The sequence below is a fragment of the Notothenia rossii genome (genome assembly GCF_949606895.1).
Source record: "Notothenia rossii genome assembly, chromosome: 2".
In the NCBI taxonomy this organism is placed as follows: Eukaryota; Metazoa; Chordata; class Actinopteri; order Perciformes; family Nototheniidae; genus Notothenia; species Notothenia rossii.
Window position 1 is genome coordinate 36391260 of NC_136904.1, and position 25657 is coordinate 36416916.

At 42.1% G+C, this 25657-nt stretch overlaps 1 protein-coding gene across 1 annotated transcript in view; it reads right to left on the reverse strand.

The window, feature by feature from the left end:
* Nucleotides 1-25657, reverse strand: part of itfg1 (integrin alpha FG-GAP repeat containing 1) — a 188001-nt gene that overhangs the window by 142666 nt on the left and 19678 nt on the right. The window contains exon 7 of the mRNA XM_079664764.1: nucleotides 11373-11422. Within this exon, the coding sequence (XP_079520890.1) occupies nucleotides 11373-11422 (50 nt within the window). The remainder of the gene's footprint in view (nucleotides 1-11372; nucleotides 11423-25657) is intronic.

Sequence of the window (25657 nt, forward strand, 5' to 3'; positions counted from 1 at the left end):
GGGATTCTCTCTCTAGTTTAGCAAACTCAGCCCGACTCAGCCCTGTTTGTTGGCCCCGATAGAACCACGATTTAGTCGGGCCAGAAAAAAGGTGAAAAAGTTGAACTAGGCCTAGTGGAAACGCAACCAAAAACGGGCCCGGACGACACGGCACGGCACGCTTAAACTGCGCCATGGTGGAAATGCGCCATAATAGAATGAATTCTGGGGGTTGGAGCTAAGACTTTCCGACTTTCAATTTTAAGGACCACCCTTCAAGCTAAACTTCAAGGTTGATGAGGGAGGGCTCAATGTTGTTGGAATTAGAATAAAATTCACCAGGAGAGTTTTCTTGACTATCATAACATTGCGTTGGTTGGAGCTTAAAATAAATGAATTTGAAAATGTACATGGCACTAAGGACCACCCTAGTAAACAGTTCACCTGGAACACGCCCTGCAACAGTTGGGAATATATTGCATCGCTCAAGGACACTGTTTTTTCTGTCAGTAGCCATCCAGTTCAGCTAAGATCTCCTGTGAGCCCTGAAGGCCAATAAACTCAGGCCGCATCACTCGATGGTCGTAGCACACACCGGATAAACTGAACAGAAAATAAGAATTAGACCAGGGACTGCTGCCTCTCAGGTGGGAAGTAGCGCTGCAGCATGTGCCGACATGACACGTCATCTCAGGGTTTCTGTGTCTTGATCGTAAAGATATATGCGCTTATAAAAGCTATGGGTGAGAGGATTCTGAAACACATCGGATACCATCCCTTTGTGGTGCCCTTTACAGAGGGCAGAAAGAAGAGCAGATAAGCATATTAAAGGTGTGTGTGTGTGGGAGAAGATGTTATTGTATGCAGTAGGTAACTGTTGCCTGCTGATACCAGCATTAGTGATTTATGAGAAAGAGAGGGACAGAGAGATGCAGGGATTGAGTCAGGGAGAGCAACATATGTATTATGTATAAGTGATGCAAGTGTTGCAGGGAGTATGTGTGGTAAAATACTGCAGTCACCATTGAGTGCAAGCCAGCCATCATTTAAACATACACAATGTTTAACATTTACATTACCATCTTATTATATATGTTGCTGTCTACTGCTATTACACTTCATTCAATGAAAATGAATGGAGAAGCAAAGAGGAGGTAACTTAAAATCAAAGAAATAGATTCAGTGAAGATGTATTTTTCATTTGAGCAAGCTTAATTATTATTTAAATAGGATATATAATGCTCATTTTCAGGTTCATATTTCTATTTTGTTTTTTTCTTGTACATGTCTCCATGCATCAAAGTTAAAAAGGTCTTTATTGTTCTCATACTGCCTGTGCAGCACCTCTTTTCAGACCAAAAAGTGACATCATATTTATTTATTATCTTAGAAAATACACATTTTGATTCTTACATTAAAGTCTGTATAGGCCCTATGCATAGGTAGATGAGTGTTTTTTAAGATAGCAGTTCTGTAATGTCAGGAAACAAGTTATTCAGCCTCATGGTGGTGTATAATACTGCCAGACACCTGTCAGAGAAAGCACCCACTTGATCATCTTAATGGCAGTCTCACACTCCCCCCCCACCCTGAGACAGTTAGATTGGGAGTTTAATGAATAGTGCTGCCAGTGTGAGGATCTGCTGGATATATGATGCTGTGGGGCCTGAAGTTCTCTTTGGTCAGTTAATACATCAATATTGTGTCATCTGAATGAGGCTTTGGCACGTCTTCTCATGCTTGATTGTGGCATAAAGAACTTAAAACATTTCATTCACGCTTTCTCGCTTGGTTGGAGTCGTTTACCGCACTGTTGTGACTTAAAGAGAGCTGAGTCAGAAGGCAAAGCTCTCGCTCTACAGGTCCAACTTAGGTCCTACCCACACCTATGGTCATGGAGGGTGGGTCATGACTAGGGTTGGGTATCGTTTGAATTTCCACGATTCTGATTCCGATTCTATTTTTCGATTCCGGTTCTTAACGGTTCTCAATTCCGATTCTTTGAGGGGCAGGGTAAAAAAATGATACAGGCTTCTTCCACCAAAAAAACTACATTTATTCGGGAAACTTTTACACAGGTTAGTTTACAGTAATATTCACAGTAATCAGTCTGTTTATATTCACTGCTATGTAACTGTAACCTGAGAACCACTGAAGCTACAACAGTGCAACAGTCCAACTTTTAAAGGAAACCCCCCCCCATTTAAAAACAGTTCTTGTTGAGAAAAACAAGCATATATGCCTTCTCAGGCATACCGGGAAGAAATATTTGAACATTTTAAAAGTAAAATGCTTCAATCTGGTGCACTTTAAGCAGAATTACTAGAGACTAGATCTAGGGGGTACAACTCTAAACACCCATATGAAAAAGATCGGTTTACATTTTAATAATTAAATAAGTATGTGAACATAACCAATAACCTACCATAGCCAATAACAAATACATGTAACGTATTTTATTTTTGTTGTTTATTCATATCTTATTTTACTATTTTATTTATGCATATTTTTGTATCTCTCCAGTTTAAAACGATATGTCTGGTTTACTGTCCTATTGTATTGGAATGATTTCAGACCTAGCTCCCAATCTCACTCGCACTTTGGCTGTGAGCTGCGGGTGCCAGATAAGCCAACATCCCCCATTTTCATCACTTACAGCGCCCATCGTACAGGGCAAATGAAAAGTGTAACCAGGAAGAAAAGGGTGTTACGTTTACTTAATTATGAATGTTGTTACATCAAGGCCGAAAATTAGGATGAGCACCAACGATCAAAACATTTTTTTTTTCTCCCAGAGCTGTCAGCGCAGCGACTCCACAGATCTTGCGCCCTAGGCGAACATCCGCCATTGCGATGGGCTGGCCCTGTTCCCAGGTTACGCTGTAGGAAGTGTAGGTACAACGCTACATTTCCCACCCCGCCGCAGTCATACAGTAGGCTACGCAGAGCGGCGAGAAACATTTCCTCAGTCATCGAAAAGCGGAACCGAAATTCACATTTCTAAATGATGCCGTTGGAATTGAAATGTTGGAACCGGTTCCGAACCGGAACCGGTTCTCGGTACCCAACCCTAGTCATGTCCGAAAAGAACGAGATACAAATGGCCTAAATGGGTTTTCTCCGGTGGACAGCTGGAATCTCCCTACAGCTTCATTCACATGATCTGCGATATTCTCTTTGCTCACTGCGAGGTTGGGCGTGAAGTTGGGTCAGTTAAGTTTTGTTTCTATGCTTATCCCCCCTGCTATCTAGAGCCGCTATATACAGTTATCATCCGATTGGTTGCACGTTGAAAGGTCAGAGATACAAGGTAATTTGAGCATACAACTGATGGATGGATGGGAGGGATGGCTTGATAGATGGCTTGATAGATGGCTTGATAGATGGATGGATTGATAGATGGATTGGTAAATGGATTGATAGATGGATTGATGGATGGATTGATACATGGATTGATGGATGGATTGGTAGATGGATGGATATATGGATGGATTGATGGATGGATGGATTGATAGATGGATAGATGGATTGATAGATGGATTGATGGATTGATAAATGGATTGATAGATGGATTGCTCTCATAATGTGGAGATAAACATGTTTTGGGGGAAAGCGAATCTCTTTGGTTTGACTGAAAATGAGCTAGGCAGTTAATACAGTACAGTAGAATGCAAACATTACTTAAAGTCTTCAATAGTTATATTGCATTTTGCATTTTTGTAGAGCCAGTGTAAGAGTTGCATTCAATCTGATACAGTAAGTGAAAGGAGTCATTATTTCTTAAAACCAGAATGTATTTGTTTTTCATTCAGGTTGCTAATTATTCTCTGCCTAAATAGTGCTGACTGAAACACTAAACACTCTGGGGTTATTGCTGCAGTAGATTGGTGCCAGAAAAATGATTGGCCACCGGACGTGAGGATAAATCACATAATTAATATTATTAAATGTAAATGTATTTGTTTTTAGTGCTCCATGTAGAAATCTGCATTTTATTACTGTGATATGAAGCTTTCAAAGTGAACACATAATGTCACATACTGTCACCTTTAAAGCTATTGGCATTGTGCAGGCTCTGTCAGTAAATTAAGCCTAATGTTAAATCCACTTTGAATTATTCATGGCACACAAATTGTGCTTTTAGAGTTTCATTATTTGCATGATGTTTGACGCTTTGAATGCTGATCAGAAGCGTATGTTGGTGATAAATCACTGGCAGAGGATTTATTTGTCTGCGCTCAACCCTATTTGTTTCAATTAGCCTCGACATTTGTAAACACTATTGAATGTGCAAACTAACTTTTTAGGAAAGAGGACATGACAAGAATCAGTGATTACTTTTAAATACTATGATAATATGTTTGTAATGCTTTGAAATGACTTATCCTAAATTAATAACATATGCAAGAAAACAAAGTAAATCGATAAAATATAGAGATACAGTATATGTAATGCCTTTGTGCTTAAATGCAAGTGTGTATGTTTAAATGACCTATCAAAATCAACTCATGTCAATTGGATCAAAAGCTTCTGATCTTTCACACACACAATCCTTGAAAATGAAAGGATTACAGTTCTTGTTTCAATCCTTACTTCTGTACACACACACTACTGTACCATAGCATTTGAGGATATTGTATTATGTCAGAAACAAGGACATGTTCTCTATAACATGCAGTCAGTGAGAATTAACAATGATGTACTTCCAATTTGACACACACACACACACACACACACACACACACACACACACACACACACACACACACACACACACACACACACACACACACACACACACACACACACACACACACACACACACACACACACACACACACACACACACACACACACACACACACACACACACACACACACACACACACACACACACACACACACACACACACACAAACTTTGTGTGGTGGCAGTGGTGCATTGCATTTAGGGAAAATATTTGTTTTGTGTGTTGGGAACAATGAGATTAGATTAGATCCACTCAATTGTGTGTGACAATGCATACAGTACTGTGGATGGATTTATATTGTATATATGGCTATAGTAGCAAGGATTGATCACCATAACATATGGACAAAATATAGTTCTACTGTTGATTATGGATTCACTTTTTTAAACCGAGAACTAAAATTAGAATCATATACCACATCTCGAACAGAGGCACATGAAATTATATTGCAGAACTTAAAGAGAAATACAAAAAGATCATTATAAAAAGAATAATAGTAATAACTAGAGAATGCAATTCCTGAAGAAATTGCTAGCGGGAATGCTTTATGCTGAAAAGCTCACGCTAAACTGCTATGCTGAAATGTGAAGAATTTAGATTGAAATGATACATGAACACTGGGGGCTTGAATGTGTGAAGAAGAAAAGAAAAGAAAGTAAAAAGGCTTGGTAAAGCAGCGGAATATTTGAACTGCAAACTTCTGAACTAACTTGATGGCGAATGATCTGTCGCCATGGCAATGACATTTGATGACACCCCATAATACGCTTAGATGCGTGGATGGCTGCATCGTTACCAAACCTGTGAAGTTTTGGGGCGTTTGGAGCAGTTTCACTGAAGTTATGAGAAAGCCGTGTTTCATGGCGAGCATTGTGTTGCCATGGCAACAGCATTTGAAGAAATCTCAAAACTGTCCCGTATATGTCTTCACGGCTGGACTGTTAGCAAACTGCTATCTGAAGTCTGCTGCTCTGAGCATGTCAGTTGGAGCGATGACATCATCGTGTTCCATTACACAGGTGTTTATATTTGAGCTAACGAGGCGTCCAGAGATCAAAGGCTTCATTGTTCTGAATGAGAGATAAACCTCTTACATGTGAACGTTTTGTGTTAGAACCGTAACAGATATCTGTGAAATTTCTAAACGTGAAGCATGTCAAGGAAGTTGAGTATCTGAAGTCTAATTTTTGTGTACTTTCGGGTTAATAATGTGGCCTTTTTGGGAGTTTAACTAAAGGTGTGCGGCTGCAGATTTGTTGAAGTTAAAGAATTTCTTCATTTACTTCAATGGTTAAAAATGTGAGGTATTATGGGATGTATCTCTGGAATTATGAAAGTTATGAAAGAGAAAAGTAATAGCCATCGATTCCCGACCGAGCTGAAAGTTTTGATGTTTGAACGGAGTTTCTGCGATGTTCAATGCGGGAGAAGAAGCGCTGCAAAATAAGTCGGCGGAATAATAAACTTTTTGTGCGTAGAATAACAGTTTAATGTCTGAATTTAAATATTTTTCAATGCAAAGTCATCATATCTAATAGCCCTCTCAGGCCTGTAACCATGTAACCACTATTATTTGCATATAATGTATTTAAGGCCGGAGCGAGCATTAGTAATGCCAAATTACCATGAAAATGGCTATTTTGCACTTTTGCAGGTGTCAGTTCCATTGTTGTGTTTCAACAGAAAACAATACAATTATTTGAGTTCTTCCTCCTAAAATACTATGGCTTGTGTGCATAGAGGCCCTCGTGTGCTATACAGTGCTTAAACACGTCTTGGTTGTTCTGAAAGGCTATAAAAGGGACTTGATATCAAAATCCTGATGTGTTTTTATATCACACTTTAGTTTATTAATATGTACATATGCGACCAGAACTAGTTTCTCCCTACAAATGAGCTCAATTACAGTATTAGCCATTGTAGAATTGACCTTTAAAAACACATAGCTTTATTTGACGGCCAATGGAACACCTCTTTTCACTCATCTCTGCAGCTTGTTCCCCCCCCCCCTGTGACTGCTTTCTCTTGTGTAATCAGGAAAAAAGAGAGCGGAAGGAGACTTGGGGGGGGGGGGGAGAAAACAGAGAAAAGTAATTAAAAGAGAGTGCTTGAGAAAGAGGAATGTTCTGGCCTGTGACCGATAGATGCAGCTGCATTGAACCGTATACAGTGGAGGGATTAACAGGGCTGTAATGCTCCGAGGATGCTGGAAAATGCCTGTTTGTGTATATAAGCGTAAGCATCAGCATGTGCATCCACAACAATATCTTGTCATTTATTTAAGAATGTGTGGATGTGACTGCTTGCAGGTGCATTTAGGGGAAGATGGACAGGAAAAGAACAGAGGAATTTGGCGAAAGGAAAGGATGGTTTTTCTTCATGTGCTGAGGGATAGAATGAGAAAGAGGGAGACAGGTAAACTGCAGAAGGACTTATTTTATAATTGAAAAAAAACAATTTACATTCGTAAAATCTGCAGTTATAGGCTGATACAGTTCTTAAATGGGTTATAATAATAATAATAATAATAAATTACATTTATATAGCGCTTTTCCTGATGCTCAAAGCGCTTCTTATGAGTTTGATAACTTTCTAACAAATGAATAGGAGAAAATATACAGTTATTTGTAACTTTAAATGTTGAATCATTGCAGTTATTTTTTGTAATTCATTAAGTTTGCAGTTAGAAATGTTTGTCTCACTGATTAACTAAACACCAGCAAGATTTGTTTTAAACATTTCAATTCCTAAAATATCCTCAAAAGTATCATTTATGTTACTCATTAGCATCGGTTGATGTTAACATAAAACACACCTTATAAGGAAGCATTACCAAAGTTAACTAATGCAAAGTTGTGGACATACGGGTAATAATGTATCCCTTCTATAATTGATGTATTATTGTAATCTAATTGTATTGCTGAGTCATGGTGACACTTTGTTGCTTAAAAAACACAGCAGATTCAAAAGACGCATCAAACTCATCAATTGAATGCGACACTGACCCCTCCAGCAATTGGATGAATTAATTATTAGATTAAATAAACAAGACATAGCACAACAAAAGAATGCTTTATACATGAGGGAAAATGTCTAGACACTTTGTGGCAGGCTTTTTCACATCTTAAAAGAGATAAGCTCTGTCTTACTAACCTAAGGGGGTGCATGTACATAGACACGTTGTGCCTCTCCACCTCTGTTCCTTACTTCTTACTTGCTACCCCTTTCTCTTAACCTATCCTAAGGGAGTGCATGAACGTAGACACTTTAGTTTAGCTGCTATAGGCTTGGACTGTCGGGGGACACCTTACTTCTTCCTTCTGTCTGTCTGTAGTCTGTACCTGTGTCCTCTCATGTTCTGAATAAACCAGCTTCCCCCACATTTCTTTTTGGTGTCTATATCTACGCTGGGATCCTGAGTCGTGGCTGAACCTGTCTCTGCGGTCCTGCCTGACTCTCACCATACTACTTCCCTGATGGCTCCCACAGGATTGTTGACATCCGTGTGGATTCATCTTGTTATTATAGACACATACATTTCCAAACATTTGGTCTACCTATGTTGCAAATGTATTATCTTTTCAATTTACACACTGCATCTATTGCACGTCTGTCCGTCCTGAGAGAGGGATCCCTCCTCTGTTGCTCTCCCTGAGGTACGATGTGAGGGTCCAAGGACAGAGGGTGTCGTATTGTCATACTGATATTCTGTACAAACTGTGAAGTCCACTGAGACAAATGTACCATTTGTGATATTGGACTATATAAATAAACATTGATTGATTGATTGAGCACTCACTGGATCGGTTCGCAACCGAGTGTGAAGCGGCTGGGATGAGGATCAGCACCTCCAAATCTGAGGCCATGGTTCTCAGCAGGAAACCGATGGACTGTCCACTCCAAGTAGGGAATGAGTCCTTACCCCAAGTGAAGGAGTTCAAGTATCTCGGGGTCTTGTTCTCGAGTGAGGGAACAATGGAGCGTGAGATGGGTCGGAGAATCGGAGCAGCGGGAGCGGTACTGCAGTCTCTTTACCGCACCGTTGTGACGAAAAGGGAGCTGAGCCAAAAGGCAAAGCTCTCTGTCTACCGGGCCATTTTCGTTCCTACCCTCACCTATGGTCATGAAGGATGGGTCATGACCGAAAGAACGAGATCGCGGGTACAAGCGGCCGAGATGGGTTTTCTCCGCAGGGTGGCTGGTGTCTCCCTTAGGGATAAGGTGAGAAGTTCGGTCATCCGGGAGGGACTCGGAGTTGAACCGCTCCTCCTTCGCGTCGAAAGGAGCCAGTTGAGGTGGTTCGGGCACCTAGTTAGGATGCCACCTGGGCGCCTCCCTAGGGAGGTGTTCCAGGCACGTCCAGCTGGGAAGAGACCAAGGGGTAGACCTAGAACCAGATGGAGGGATTATATCTCTTCTCTGGCCTGGGAGCGCCTTGGGATCCCCCAGTCAGAGCTGGTTGATGTGGCCAGGGAAAAGAAAGTTTGGGGCTCTCTGCTGGAACTGCTACCTCCGCGACCCGACCACGGATAAGCGGGAGAAGATGGATGGATGGATGGATGATTGATTGATTCATATTTGCTTTGAAGAAAGGCATGGTTAAAACAATAAGCACTGAAATAGTAAAGAATAAGGCCGATTTTCACTTACGAAATGTATTAAATTAATCATATCAATCTTTACAATCATCTAATACATGTCTCAGATTATTTAAATGTTAAGCCCAGTGACTAAATACAGTATGCCTTGGCTATGTGACAATGAAAGCATGTTCATTTGTCTTAGTTTCCGGTGCTACCATGCTAACGTTTGCATATGAATACAGTTAAGACTGACGTTGCAGGTGTTTGTTCATCATTAAAAGTATTAGATAAACAGAATTTCCAATACAATTCATATGGGGAATATGAAGGTCTGTAGCATATTTGCTGGCAATCCTAAGTAATAATATTTGCCTAAATATCCCGATAAAAGCACAAATGTCAACCTTATGGTTGTAGGAAAAGCAAGGGGTTCACCTATGTAAGTAGCATTGATCCCCTGGGGACTTTGAATGCCTGTACAACATGGCATGGCATTCCATAATATACATGTAAAGACATTTCAGTCAGGCCTTGAGTGGTGCACCATCAGACATTGCCATCACTTTTCTCTTGGCCTGTGGATCTAACTTTTCCACCAAATCATGAAAAATCCTTCAAAACTAACAGACAAGAAGAAGGGCTGAAAACATATCCTACCTAGGCAGAGGTTAAAATAACAAACATTTCAAATGAAACAGAAACTTCCATTGCATCATCCTCTCACCTCATCAACATTCCCGCCACCCATCCCACTTGTTCTTGGGGTGAGGCAGTTTATTTGCTCTGTTTTGCTCCTGCTCGGTCTCTCGCTACCCTCACACATTCTGTCTCTTTTCTCCCACCTCCCCCTTCATTTCTTCCATTTCCCCTCTCGGTGATAAGATAGACTATATATACTGTTCGGCTTGTGCCTCGACCTGCTGAATTTTAAATAGGGCCCTTCGACAAAAACCCAGAGCCCCGGTCTTCCCTGTCTGCTCTCCCAGAATATTAACTAGTGCTGCAGCACCGCTAACAACTCTGCACCCTAAAGCCCCAGCAAAGCTTTGAGGATCTGTTTGTTGGATTGAGGAGATGTAATGAGGGGTTGAGTGAGGGTCGTCAGTCTTAGATCACAAGTTGAAATACCTTTAGTTGAACATGCACACATAACCTTCTCATCAAAGGGTATATGGGTCTGAGTTACCTATGCCAAAGAGGTTATGTTTGGGTCTGTTCATCTGTCAGCAGGATTACGAAAAATATTGTCCCAATTTTCATTAAACCTGGCAGAAGGGTGTATCCTGGGCCAAGGAAAACTATCTTAAATGTTGAAGCCGATGTGAATTAGAGTGCAAATACATAAACAATATTTTCCTCATGGAAAAGGCCTTGGTGGAAGTCTGAAGTAAAGAAAGGCTGTCTTATTTTAGACTAGAAAGTGATCACTTTGTTAGATTTCATCTGTTCAGGTAACAGCTACAATGGTTCTCACTGGTCCAGTTACCAAATAAATGGAAACATTTTCCTTCCAACATCAGGTTACATCTCACATTTAGACCAACTTAACACCCATTCAGTAATCTGTTTGACAGATTCATGACATTTTTGCTGTAAAACCCCTTTAATTCAGATGTCCAACTTGCAATTAAGGCCTTATAATTAACATAAAAAAACAAACATTAATAGCCATCCATCCATTCATCCATCGTCAACCACTTATCCAGAGTCAGGTCGCGGGGGAAGCAGTTACAGCCGGGGCCCCAAACTTCCATTGCCCTGGCCACATCAAGCAGCTCTGACTGGGGGATCGCAAGGCTGGAGCGTGGAGATATAAACCCCCCACCTGGTCCTGGGTCTGCCCCTTGGTAGTGATATGTTGATCAGCCATGCAACATGTAAGTACCAAAGGGAGTATACATGTAGGAGGACTACGCATCATAATCATGCCACCTGCTGAACAGCTACAGTGATATAGTGAACACGGCTGCCCTGACTGAACAGGACTCTTTAAAGAAAGTAGAAATGAGAGCTGGGACTGGGATACAAGAGTAAAACAAGTCCAAAACAAAGCTCATTACCTTGTTGATCCAGGTCTCAAATGCAGGCCCTTCAGTCGTCAGGAACAAATCTGCAGTGTGACAGAGAAAGAGAGGGAGGCAGCAAGTTATTAAGTGATACACCGGTTCATCTGGCAATCATAAACAAACATGCAGCGGGGACTATTGATCTGGAGTGAAGAAGATGCTGTAGATTAGAGTGAATGACAGCATTGAAAATGTACACTGCACTCTGGCTGTGAAGCTTTGTAACTTTGTAATTGATTATGAAAAGAGGAACAACAGATCAATATAAAGTCAGTAATTGCTTGGAATGCTAATGTGGCCTTGTCCACACCGGAGAAGAAACCTTTAATGCAGACTATAATCAAGAACTGGAAAAGCAGTGGTAACTTTAAATGGCAAGACTTTTTTTTTGGTAAAATGGAGAAAAAAAGGGTTCTCAGCACATCTTCCACTGCTACTGACACAAACCAAGAGCTGGCAACTCATCATGTATCATTTATAATATCAGCACTATTCACACACCATGCTTATGATTAACACAAAGAAGAAAAGAATGACATCGATCCGAAATATTCAACATTTCAAAGCTTGGTTTAGGACACACTTGGATATTGTTGGGGAATAATTTGCCCTGCATGTCCTCCTTCGCCCTCTGACGCAGCTGACCAACCTTGAGCAGTCGTTATCTCCCTTAGGGCGGGGCTGCCCTAGCATGTTGTTGATGTTACCAGTTTGTGACCAGGCAACTCTCGGTCAGAGATAGTTATTGTTGTGGGACACCTGGAACACATCCTTCTTGGGGTATAGATGACCCCGAGCCATAAGCGACAACAACTGTGATTCAGTGTCCTCAGCTGTTTAGTCTATCTATTGAAGAATGTTGATGATTACACTCTGAACTAGTTCAAACCTGGAGCTACAGGAGGGTTCTTCAGAATTGATTGTGACATCTCAACCGTGTGGTCAACTCGTGGCCCGTGACATGTCTTATGAATTCTCCGGCCGAAGCTCCAAATAAACCGTCAGCGTTTGCCATCAAAGCTCCAGCTCTCCTCGTGTCTCTCTGAGTCCTGACTCTCCATTGCTACATAAGTTTCCCCCAAACTTGTGTTCTGACAATTCTCTTCTACTGTGGCACTTACTGTTTAAAATACATGTCGGATTCGTAAAGGACAGACATGAATTTATAAAGCAGTGGCAAAGGAAAAGTATAGCTGGGGGGGATCTCCCGCTGAAGGCAACAGGATTTTGCTAAGCCGTGTGGAGGCTTCACCCCCGGTAATGCCAGCAGCCCGCTCTTTTGGAATCCTTTAACAGGCGCTTGTACTCATATTACTCGCTCTTGAAGCTTTGCTTCTTATGCTGTTCTTGTGTGAGGACGTTTACTTTCATGGCTGCGCTCTTTCGAACTGCGGCTCTGCCCCAATAATTGGACATGAAATAAATATTGGCATTGATCTTCCTAAGGGCCCTATGTGTTGCCGTGCTCTGCATGGGAAACTATGAATGATGAAAACATGGGGGGGAATGAAGGGTGTGTGTGGATAGATGGTCAAGTGGAGATCCTGTATATCACTGGTGGTAGAACTGCAGTGGCCACTGCGGCTGATAACAAGTTCAGAATGCCGCAGCATGACTCCTTAACAAAGTGAAAAATAAAAAGTATAATAGATGAAAACTTTCAGTAAATGAGTATCTCTTTGGCTTCATTCCAAACAATATTAACTGAAAGTGTTCCTCTTTGAGAAGACCATGTGAGACAACCTTGTCCTTCCATTTTCTCCTGATGAACAACAGTTCCATAAAAGAAATTGTATAGTGTGTATGTGTAGTTTATTTGCCAACTGTTAGGAACTCAAAGTTATAAACTCTTGAAATCATTGTATTCCCAATTTGAGAACCGCCTTTGTATTTACTCACAGGAAATCTTGAAGGTTTTAAATAAGGGCTGTCAACGTTAGTACATTAATGTTTGCAACTACTCTGGAAACTCTGGCTTTACATGATAATGAAAGTAATCCCATTACCAAGTTTGACCCGATAGTAATGCATATGGTCATCATGAATTGCATGGCGGTGTAAAGGCAAACAAAGTGAAGGGATCAGCACAGGAGACAAGCATTGTCACAGGAGACCACTGGACATCAGTAAGAACCATCACTGCCTTGATGTAATGGCACCCGTTATTGAAGTTGTACAGGAGTGGGAGAAGTTGGAGAGGGGAACCACTGTAGTAACAGATAGTGATCGCAGTATGATAACGGCACAGAGAATTTGCCCTGTGTCGCTCACATTATACAGAGGGCAACCACAGCGGATTAATCATGATTAATTAAACATTAACATTAATGTTAATGTTTTAAGCAATTGACACAACTATTCTTAATGAATAATATCGACAGATGTCTGGCATTTTTTGTCGTGGAATGCCGTCATTTTCTGTGTTAGAAAAACCACCAACGCTAACCTGCCCACTTACATCTGGAAGTAACACACACAGCCCTCTTCAATTATATTTAAGACTCAAATCCTGAAGGAGGTAAAATAGTCCAACTTTTTAAGTTGAAAACTTTGTGGACCTCCAGACAAGTAGCCCACACATGCTCAAAAATGCAAAGAAGATAACAAGTGCATGCGTATTTTATGCATATGTCCACACATACACAACACTTTACATGAAACGCTAAATAATTTGCGTACTGTGTAAGTGCACACCCGTGTCACTGTGTTTGAAGCCACCGGGTGGTGTGTTGATGAGCTCAGTTAATCAGCCAATCAGGCCTCTTAGACAGAATCCAGCCGTGATTGGCTGATTAGGTGCGATGGTGGTGAGAGAGGCATGGGGTAGACAGAGAGAGATGCAGAGAGATCTTCATCTTGTAAGCACTTAACGCTCTCGCTGCGGGGGCTCTACCTCACATTTCGCCTTCTTTTTAACCATGTTCCGTACCGCCAAAATCTTTTTCTCTTATCTGATTTATCTTCATGAAGTCTAGATGCCAATCCAGTAGTAAACTTTCCTTTGATTCTCCCCACTGTCAGGCAGTGTATCGGGTACTAAACTGATTTAATATCAGCCTTGGGCATAACAATAAAGTGCAAGCTGCTCTCTCCTTGGACACTGCAGCACACACGCCCCTGCTCTCTGATCTGTCCTAAAAAGGGAAGCATTTTAGGACAGTGTCAAGGGGAATATTCACTCACAGAAAGTCAATTCCCTTTGGTAAACGGAGCTTTAAGGTAATCTTAATGGGATCCTTGAGACATTATCCTCCTTCAGTGCATTGTCCTTCTACACGCTCCCCTCCCTTCCTCTCGGTGCCTGGCAGAACGTGTTCTACAACAGCCTCATAAAGAGCTGCTAGCTAGCAATATAAACCTAACTGCTGCCACCATAACTCTCTTCAACACAGTGTTACGGTTTCAGAGACTTTAACTAGGCTGCCAAGGACCTTTTTGGGACTCATTTAAGTAAAAGAGATATTTTAAAAGAGTACACGAACAAAATAAGATCAGAAGAGAAACAAACAGACACTAAGTGAAAGTCTTCTGTTAAATTGAATTATTTGTTTGCATATCCCCCCGTTTAATTTCTGCAACTCAGTTTGTGTTTCTTTGTGTGCTTTGCTGAAAAATGCTCACCACTAGAATATTATTTAGTATGTCTTTGCTATTCTTTCTGGTTTATTTTCATCCAGAAAATCCTCAAATAAACATATATACGCATATTCAGTTATTTTCCACTGTTCTTAATACCGGGAGGGAATGATCAAGCCTCACCCTTATCAAACCTAAATATTTACCATTGAAGTTCAACAAGTCAGTCTTTCCAATAATGAAAGAACTCTTTAGGTTTATGGTTTACAGGTTTATCATCAACTTTGTTATTGAGAAATCTTGCTTTTTTGTCAGTTTGGCAAGGTAGGTTTTGTCTCCATGATACCCCTGGGTTACTGTTAAGGAAACAAAGTCGGTTAAAGATTTAAAGAGATGTTTTTTGCAAATCCAGAAAGATTCCTGCAATTGGAAGAAAAGAACAACGATTGAATATATCCAAATCTGACCCAGCATCTGACATTTAACAGATTAAAAATGGTTGAATGCTTTGTCAGGTTGTACAAAGCATCATCTTTAGGGGTCACCACTGGGGGCTCGGAGATGGAGCCTGCTGGCACCGACTGAACGGGATGTGGCTATGATGGTGTTAATGCTGCAGGTGGTTGGAGCCTGAATTAAAGGGTAGTTCAATAGTTTCATGCATCAACATTTATCAACAGGTACGTGGGAGCATTGCTGCATATGTGGACCATATGTTGAAAGCTTTTTGTCCCTACAGGGGGAGCTGCACGAGGTTTGATAATTTGCCTCAAGTTATGTCAGTTGAGCTGAAGGCGTTAAGTCTCAAAAGGTTTGTAATAAAAGCCGGCACGGACTTAGAAAGAGTGAGGTTATCACAACTGCAATTTATGTTTCAGGCTACTAGCATTGTCAACACAAGATATCTGCCATTACCAACATATCGATCCATCTGATGGCAGCAGTGTTGCAATGTGGTTAATGTAGGCACAAAAAAAAGCTCTCTTTCTTTCTTTTAAACAGTCCGTTTTGAGTCCAACAACATAGGAGTGTTATACTACATTGATATAGTAGTGTTTTAAGGCTCACCATTAGAGGCAGCTGCACATTGCCTCAGGACGCAACATCTGGATCGTTGTGGACACATAACTGAAGCAGCTTATTGGACATTACTAGAGGTTCAGGACGAGAAAGACCTACATACTGATCCCCTATCACACGTTGGGACCACATTGTGAGGTGAGACTGCTGACATCAAACAACCGCATCGTCACAAGCTAGCAGTAATCCTGTTAGACCTGTAGGATTGGAAGTGACCAACAAGACCATCAAAGCCTGATAATCCCTTCAAACCATGGCTCAGTAGAAAAGGAGGAGCGGGAGCGCTGCTGTGGTGTTGTTACCAGTCAGCAGTAGGGCTTTAAACACAAGCCCAATTGCTTTGATTATTCCTTTTTAAATGCTCCTTTGATATTATTTAATTGGCATGATTTTAGGACTAAACCCACACTGCCATGAGAGCAAATGTGGCGACCATTCTCTAGAGAGCAATTAAGAATTCTCTGCAATAGTTGCCCTAATGGGAAAAACTATTGAATGCTTTTAAGATTTTAGACTTGTGCTCCGACTGTTAATATGTAAAAAAAAATCGGATCTTGTTAGAAAGCCTGTCCATATATTTACATTCAATTATAGTTTTCTAACAAAAATATTCAATACATTATTCAAAACCAAAATATTTCTCCTAAATTATTTGTTTCCCATTATCAGCTAAGTTATTTATCTACTCGCTTACAATTTAAGCTATCTTTTATTTTCGGAAAGTTCTTTATTATTGGTGGTCTATGATCTTTGTTTATTTATTTACTTAGATGTGGCCAACAATTTCATAAAATGTTCTCTGAAAATATCAGATATAATAAAGTATCTGAGCTTGTTCTACATTGCGCAGCTGTTATATCTGTTCTGAATGCTGTGTTATTGAGTTTATTTCATCACCATTAGGTAAACAGCAAGTAAACTTAAGACATCCACACATAAAACGATTCAATAGCAACACCGAGGCGGCACTATGAGCGCACACACATTCAAAGCATAAGTAAATAGAGCTGTCATACACCACCACTTGGGAAAGATGCATACATAATTGAGGTATATAAATGTGTTTGTGTGTGGGAGGGAGGGGTTGCGTAACAGCTACAGGGATTCAGAGCTCTAAGTGGTATGTCATGTCGCAGGATGATTAAAAGACATGTTAACGGTGAAGGCTGGAGCATCAGAAAACAAGGCAAAGAAAGACTGAGAGGAAGAGAAAGACTGAAACTAGACTAAGGCTATCCAGTTGTCAAGGTGTGTCTGAATAAAAAACAAGCTTACCAAGCAAATCACTTCAAAGCAACAATATGCTAATCCTTTAATTGCAAGAGAGGCAATCCATAATCACTTGATTATTTCTTCTTCATTCCTGCACACTCTCGGATTTCTGTATTTTGTTAAAATGGTGTCTTCTGTACAAATGCCACTTCGAAAAGCACACTGTCACACCCACATGAGCGAGTACATGAATAGCAGGCTGCAGTAACAAACACCCACCCCCCACACGGCAAGGCTGCCCATTATTCAAATATCCGTGTGTGCATTTCTGTGTCTTTGGGTTGTGATTCATCCAATTATCTACAATCAGCTGTTCCTTCCACACTAACAGAATAATTGCAGGTGTGTTTTTTGCCAATAACAGGGTGTTCATAGAAACAACTGTCTAAGCTCCAGTATATTATAACAAACTGCAGCACAAGATATGCTGTATCTCAGACTAGCATGCTGCAGACATGTGGAGGTACTTTACGTTCTGATGATGTTTCTGGTGAAGCTGCATGCTGCACTGTGGTTTGATTGGCTCTTTGAGATTTCAGTATTAACCAAGAGACAACCTCTGGATCTGAACAGTGAAGGCAATATATTTCACTCTTGGCTAGTGATGAAAAGTAAGAGCCTTAGGCCCCGTCCACACTGAGACGAAAACAAACCGAAGTCGTTTACAAAAAGGTCTTCCGTCCACACGGAATCGGCTCAATAAACGTGTCCGTCCACACGAAAACGCTTTAGTACATATGTCGGGCCTGTAAGTGGCGCTGTACTTCCGCCACAAAATACACCAAAAGCAGCGAATAAGACCGATGGCGATTATTATTATTATATTATATTATTATTGTTGCTGATGGTTGTGGTAGAGGAGCTGTAGATTTTGCACTAACATCTTGTGAAGCTGACCGCTGAGCGGCCCGACCAAGCAAGGAGTCAGAGGCAGAACGTCCAAATAGAACCCGGTGTGGGGATTTATTAAACGATCAACACAATGACACACAGCCTCAATCCTGCTGTTGTTTCCCTGAGCACAGCCTGCCGCCACCAGGATCTCACACACCTCTCCCAAACAGAAAAACCCCAGAGCCTAAATGCACAACCCAATCAACCCAACAGGACACAGGTGAGGGGGCAGGAGACAACACAGGGCACCAGGTGCACACAATCAACGGCAACAGACATGGGGAAAGGGAACACATTTCAAAATAAAATACAATAAACACTACATCAATAAATAGTATAAATTGTATAAAAATGTGCACATATGCAAGCCCGAAACCGTCAGTCCACAGTGACGAAGCCATCTTCGTCACATTTCCTCCTTCCTCTCCCGAAAGAGAACAGTACCTCATTCCTGCGACACTTATTGACCTTGGCCATTTTGCTCTCCTCCATGTGTCTCCACTCTGCCCGGTGTTTCTGCTTCCCCTTGTGCCGCATGGTTTCCTCAGGGGGGAGCGTGAAGTCGGAAGGAAGCTTCCCTTTCTTCCTCAACTCTTTCTCCCGCTCCTTCGCGATGGCCACCGTCAGGTTCTCCACGTACGCCGCCTTCTCCGCCTGCAGCGTCTTCATCACCTGCTTCTCCACCTGAGTCTGAGCGGCTGACAGGGCCTCTGCATGAGCCCTTATCTCCTCCAGCTGTCGCTGCATGACGCGCTCTCTCTTCTGACGGATCTTCTCGGCCATTTTCACCCGCTCCTCCTCTGCTAGAAAAGCGTCTTCCTCGTCTTTAAGTTTCTTCTCCTCCTGCAGGCGTATCAGACGAGCCTCCTCCGCTAAACGCATCTCCTGTTCCTTTCTTAGCTTTCCTCTTCCTCCCTCTGCAACCTGAGCTGCTCTTTTTTCTCTTCTATCAGGGAAAGCTGTTTGTTGTTGGCGAAACACATCAGCTATGACGCGGGGATGAGCAGGAGGGGTGGGGAGAGGCGCGGCTATGGTGTCATCGTTTTCAGGAAATGATCGTATAGGGCGTACACACGGAGCCGCAAGCGTTTCGTCCTCAGGCCTACCCACTTTGGGAGCCGTTATCAATGTGTATCGGATTCGGGCTACGAATCCGCGACTCCGTTTCGGCCTCGTGTGGACGAACCGTCTATATACGATAGAGAACGTTATCGTCTCCGCGTTGACGGGGCCTTAAACAGACTGGTGTAGTCGTTGTTTTGTTCCAAACATAAAAGCATACTTTGATGTGTTGAAAAACATATTGAAGAAAAGTATGGCCACAACAACAGCAACAAATGTATCCGGAAAACATGTGAACAACCGTTTGATGCCAGTGGTAATATAACGGGAATGCAGCTTAAAATCACACTTGTGCTCTCATCTTAGCGTTGGTAACTGTACAGTATTTAGTATGCATGTCAATGTCATCATAAATGTTGCTGTTCGTGCTCTTGATGAAGCCTACGCATAAAGGAAAATGTTCCTCCCATTCCATGATTAGTCTATCCAATCTTTCTTACCGTTACAGCATGACAACAGTTGATAAGGCACAACTTCCACCTGCTCAGCGGTGGACACACATTTAAGTCTTATCTTGACTCTATGTTGTAACAAAGCTGCATGATCCCAGCTGTTTTAACTAATGTATAGGGTAACTCTGGCTAATGTTTGAAGTTAATCTTGATGATGCAACAGGCTACAAATGTGCGAAATAATATAGATGACATGATAGGGGGAAGAGAGCATGAAAGACACACCTCCACCAAGATATAAAGGGGAAATGACCCTGAAGGGTGCGCTTCATAACACCCAAGTCATTTCAAAAAGACATCTCACCGCATGACACCAAAGGCAATTATTTGTTCTCTGTGTCCATTCAGGAAGAAAATTAAAAATCCTGGGGACAATCTTTTATCCACACTTTCTCCAAAAACTTGCTGAAAGAATGTGATGTCCATTTGGAATCTACAAACTGTAATGTTAGCAGGACTTGAAATAGATAAGTCTGGTTATATAAGCTGACAGTGCTAATTAAAAAAGTGAAGTAAAGTGAGTTAATCCAAGTTGATACTCAGGTTTAAACTGAGAAGAGGAGAGGATGGAAGCAGAGCGTGGGGAGATGAGCGGTCCTTGAGTTATTCATAGCCTCTCCATCAGATTTGTTAAGGGGATTGGAAGCAATTTAAAGGCCTCCGCTGACTGTTTGACTCGAGCAGCATTATGTCTCTCTATTCCATTATGTTGAGCCGCAATGTGGGGATAAAGACTGGGCTTCCTATTAGCCTCTGTATAAACAGATAGGGTGATGCTAGGCGGTTGCTAAGCCTGGACAGAGAAGGAGAACTCTTGACACTGAGGAGAATAGACAGCAGCCTTTGCTATCTCCTCGCTTGGTCTCACGATCACCTTGCCTCTATCTGTTTCCCTCTTCACACACACACACCCCGTTATCTGCCGTACTCTGTAGCGCAGAACAGTAGCACCGTTGCTGTGGATCAAAAGGTGTTATGTCTCAGTGAACAGTGATCCGAGAACAGCCACAGGTCTGTAACAAATGGATGAGCACATTGAAGGCACAATTTGTGATCTAAATGTAAACAAAAGGGCAGCCCCACCACCTAAAATTCTAACCGTTGGAGTGGAACCTGCCAGATACAATAATGCCAGATATTAACATTAGCAGGTTTTGACAACAAAGAGGAAGACTGGGCTTTTTAGAGCATAAATACCTCACAGTGCATTGCTTCAGTTTCTAAGTGGAAGTGCCAAAAACAGGAACAACACACTGACAAATATATTTTGTTAGTGTATTAAAATCACTTTGACTGTGGTAATTAATTACCTAAAAAAGGCCAATCGTCGGAATTTTCCAGTAAATATTAATTGAAACTAATGCTGCAAAACTGAAATTGGCCGAAGGGTTTTGCTAATTACATTACATGTTACTTGTTGGACGCTTTTATCCAGAGCGACTTACATACTCAATATTGTGGGTACACTCCCACACACATACTGTAAGTACTCACTAACGGAAAGACACTTTCCTTCCCTTTTGCCATTTCCCTTTAGCATTGTGGCATTCAAAAGCTTCGTCAAAGTTTACTAAAATGAGCAGTCTTTTCCTCCACAAGCCTGTGTTTGCAAGCTTCCAATTAGCAACCTAATAAAAGTGCTGTTGTGCTTTTTACAGTTAAGCATCCATGCTAGTTAAGTCACTGAGTCTATCGCCAAAATACTGTAAACATATATATTGTGTAAATCCAGTATATTTTAGGGTTTGAGGACTTATTCCTTCACCACTTTATACTGTAAGGTTCTAGAGGGGTTGCATGGCAGCATAGAGTGGAGATGGTTGCGGTGATGAGGGAGGACATGACCGCTAGTGGAGAAAGCCAGGGTTATTGATTTTTGTGCTCAGGATGGTCCCCGGACCAAAATATATAGGAATTGGATGACTGCATGACTCCTCTCATAACTGAACTCGTCCCTCTAAATTCTCTGTTGTCCTTCCCTTCACTTGCTCTCTAGCATCATGTCACACAGAGGTTAGGGTGACTGAGTGATACCATCAGTAAGCAATTCAGAGAGTTTCGCTTTGTAGTCCAGACAGAAAGAAATTCTGTTCAATCTGGTTGCATATGGTAAATACATTTTTACCAGTGTGAAATGCTGTGCCACTATGAGTAATCTGCCCTGGATGCCCTGCAAAAGTTGAAGTCCGACAACAAATCTCTCTGGTTTTGATGTCCAATTTGGATACATTGAAGATGTCATGGATGTAGATTTCAGCTCAACAAAGATATATTAACAGGAATTGCTCCCATCCTATCCGTCCAGGACATTACAACTTCCAGGACACTTGGACTTGCAACAACAAAAACCCTTTCTTAGATTTTGTACAAAATATATAGGTTACACACGGTTATACATGAAGAAAATATAATAACATCCATTACTTCAATTGATGGTGAATTGGTTGACGAGGAAACCCTGTGACTTTTCAACATTAGAAATCAACTCGTGTCCCCCTTTGAAACTTCCTGTGTCTCTTTATCCTCCCTTAAAACTTTAGTGCTCTCTTTCCCTCCCACACACTCCAATTTCCAGTTACTATCCGTGCTTTATAGGGAGGCAATGTGAGGTCAACACAGACAGCAACAGCAACATGGGCAGCCGTATTACATCCCCCTCCTTGTACCTGTAAAAGGCCTTGCAGCAGCAGTAGCGGCGGTGTGTCCGGGCTGCATTGCAGAGTGGATGTGACAGGCAGCACCGAGGTTTCTGCATTAGTGTCTGATATGCTGTGTGTGCTTCTGCACGTGTACTGTCACCTCACTCATCAACACGCAACAAGCCATTAGGGCAGGGGTTTTCAAAGTGTGGGAAGGTGAGCCTCCCCTCAGAGAACATAAGAACAGCCGCGCCCCCCCTCCCAATTGTTATTGCTATTGTTATTATTATTATTGTTGCTATAATGCAGGGGTATTCAATTGCATTTCAAAGAGGTCCAGGAAGAGAAAATGTCATTAAATGCTCTGTTTTCACTGTAAGAAGGTCGCGAAAAAGGACGCTGCTGCCACCACCCTGCAAATTCTCATCGCAGAGATGCAAGGAGGGCCGAGCACGGGAGACGATGGAAATACCGCCAATGTGGACCAAGTGATGGAGGTACTCCCAGACCCCAGTGTAAGTTCTTCATTAAATGTGTGGAAAAAAGCTCTCATCAGCCATCTTAAGACCCCCAAAGTTGCAATTTCAAATTTAACCAATTTGATATGTATATGTTGTTTCGCTCAGCCTTAATCGGGATAACTTCATGCAATGCATCAAAGCAGACACTGTAAACAGCCGAGTACACATACACAAGTCAAGTTTTAGAAGATGCGAAGGCTGACATGTTATCTGTGATTATGTGCAATAGGGCTGCACGATATTGAAAAAAACTGACATTGCGATATTTTTATCCCCTGCGATATATATTGCGTTTTTTTTAATTATATTTAACCGGATGAAGGATTTTAGACGTCTGGATCTTAACTGGTAGACTCATCATACCTTAAGAGTCATGATCTAACATGTCATGATAATGCATGTTGCTTACCCTCAAATAAGGGGGTTCATCTGTGAATGAAGAAGAGAAGAACCTTTTTGTATCCAAAATAGTTCCAGATGGCAGATGTTGCTTTTCTTTTTGGAAGTAAATCTTCATTCTCGCCGGTATTGTGCTCCTGTTCCTCGCTAATTTTTTACCGGTGTTTTGATGGTCTGCAAACTAGAGGGGCGGGGCCTGCTGTGATCTGATCAAGAATGATTGTGATTGGTGGTTTGCTGTGCATGCAGAGCCTGCATGTCACTCACTCAAGTACCCCTGACATGAGAGCCGCGCAAATGTTCCTTTTGTAGCAAGCAGCAAAAATAATTGTAACATGACGTGTTTGAGTTAATTTACCTACTTAATGTTGCACGTCCTAAAAAAAATAAAAAACATTTTTTTTTTTTATAAAATTGCACTTCCTTGCGATGTGAATATCGCGCATGCGCATATCGCGGTTATCGCCATGACATGATATATCGTTCAGCCCTAATGTGGAGCCCAGGTAGAAAATATATTTGTTGTCTCCCGCTGCATCCCAGGTGCCAGCTGAAGACACAGGCGGTGGTTTTGGGACTACGAGTGTGGAAGTGTTGTTGACGGTGGAAGCACCTCGGCCGCCGCTGTCCCGCTCTCTGCCCGGTGGGAAGAATCCTGTGTCTGTCCTGATGGAGTACGGCCAGCGCATCAAGAGCCCCATCGAGTTCATCATCACCGGGCAGGCCGGCACAGCTCAACAAGGTGCAGCTCAACAAGGTGAGGTCTGAACCACTACCGGCACGACCCCTGCCGCACCAGACTCACTCTTCTGCAACACACCCTGCTCAAACAAATATGACAAGATGACAGCTTTAATCTCATGTTTCCGCTTGCTCCCTACAACAGCAATTTCATAATGCTCTTCTATTTAGACCAACTGCGCCTTCTGGCAATCATCTAATAAAGACACTGAGGGCGCCCCCACAAACGCCGACAAAGAAGCCATAATATATTGCCTATACCCAACCAGAAAGCAAAGTATTAACCTGCCAACACGCATGGGCAAAAGACAAACCCAACAGAGAGTTTCCCGCCCAACTGCCTAACCAAAATCTTACTAATCTCACCTAGTCTTCATGTGGCTTGCGGCGGGTAATTACGCACTGGAACCCGGCGGAGTTATGGAGCGACCTGTACGCAGGTAACACCAAGAAATCATGCAGATGTGCCCCGAGACAGCTGTCCGAAAACAGCTTACACTAACCACGTCGCCACAACACTGAAAAAAACAAACAGATGCAACCCAAGGGGAAACGCCACTGAAGCCTAGCAGGGAAATCTCTTTACAAAAGCGTAACAAACAGCAATGTGAAGCTGACCATTGAGCGGCCCGACCAAGCAAGGAGGCAGAGGCAGAGAATTCAAATATAACCCGGTGTGGGCATTTATTCATCGCTGTGGTACATGACACAGTCTCAATATTGCTGCCCAGGTGAACACAGTCACCAGCCACAAGGATCTCACCCACACTACCTGTCCACTGACAGGGAAAAAATACACTTAAATACACACACACTTATTAACCCAACAAGACACAGGTGAGGGGGGAGGAGATAACACAGGGCACCAGGTGCACACAATCAACAGAAACAGACATGGGGAAAGGGAACACTTTTCAAAATAAAACATGTGCAATATACAAAGCCTGAAGCCGTCAGTCCACAGTGATGAAGACATCTTCGTCACAAGCAACATCTTACCTTCTGATTGGCACACAAAACCTGACGCCATGTCAAACACTAAAGCTTCCTGAAACACAAAAGACATGATGTATCCCCCAAATAGCAGCACCAAGCCAGCACCTCCTTAAAACATTATACAATAACTTTTTTAAACCTTTTTATCTTTACATTTTTTGAAATTTTCAACATCGTGGATGAATCCTTATATGCTCCCGGCAACACACTGAACGTCAACTTTGCCTCCTTATTACACTCACCCCTACTTTAGTGGGAACAATGAGTCTGCGTCTTTGATGCACACAGGCGGATGATGCCGGGATGCAATGTAGACAGGAATAAACGCAGATCATCCTTTGGCTGCAGCCTTGACCGGCACTTGCTTTTGATCAAAGTCAATGCGGAAAACCCACACTCACACAGGTAGGTGGAGGCAGGGGCGGACTGGGACTAAAAATCAGCCCTGGAATCTCACCCAGCCCAGCCCACACAAATTGGTAGAGCACGCTAGTGAACTGTCAACAGGGGTGGGGGGGAGCCTCGCTGCGTGGAAATGGCCCGCTGAACGGACCTCTGTCGTCTGTCAGCGCAACTTAAATGATGCC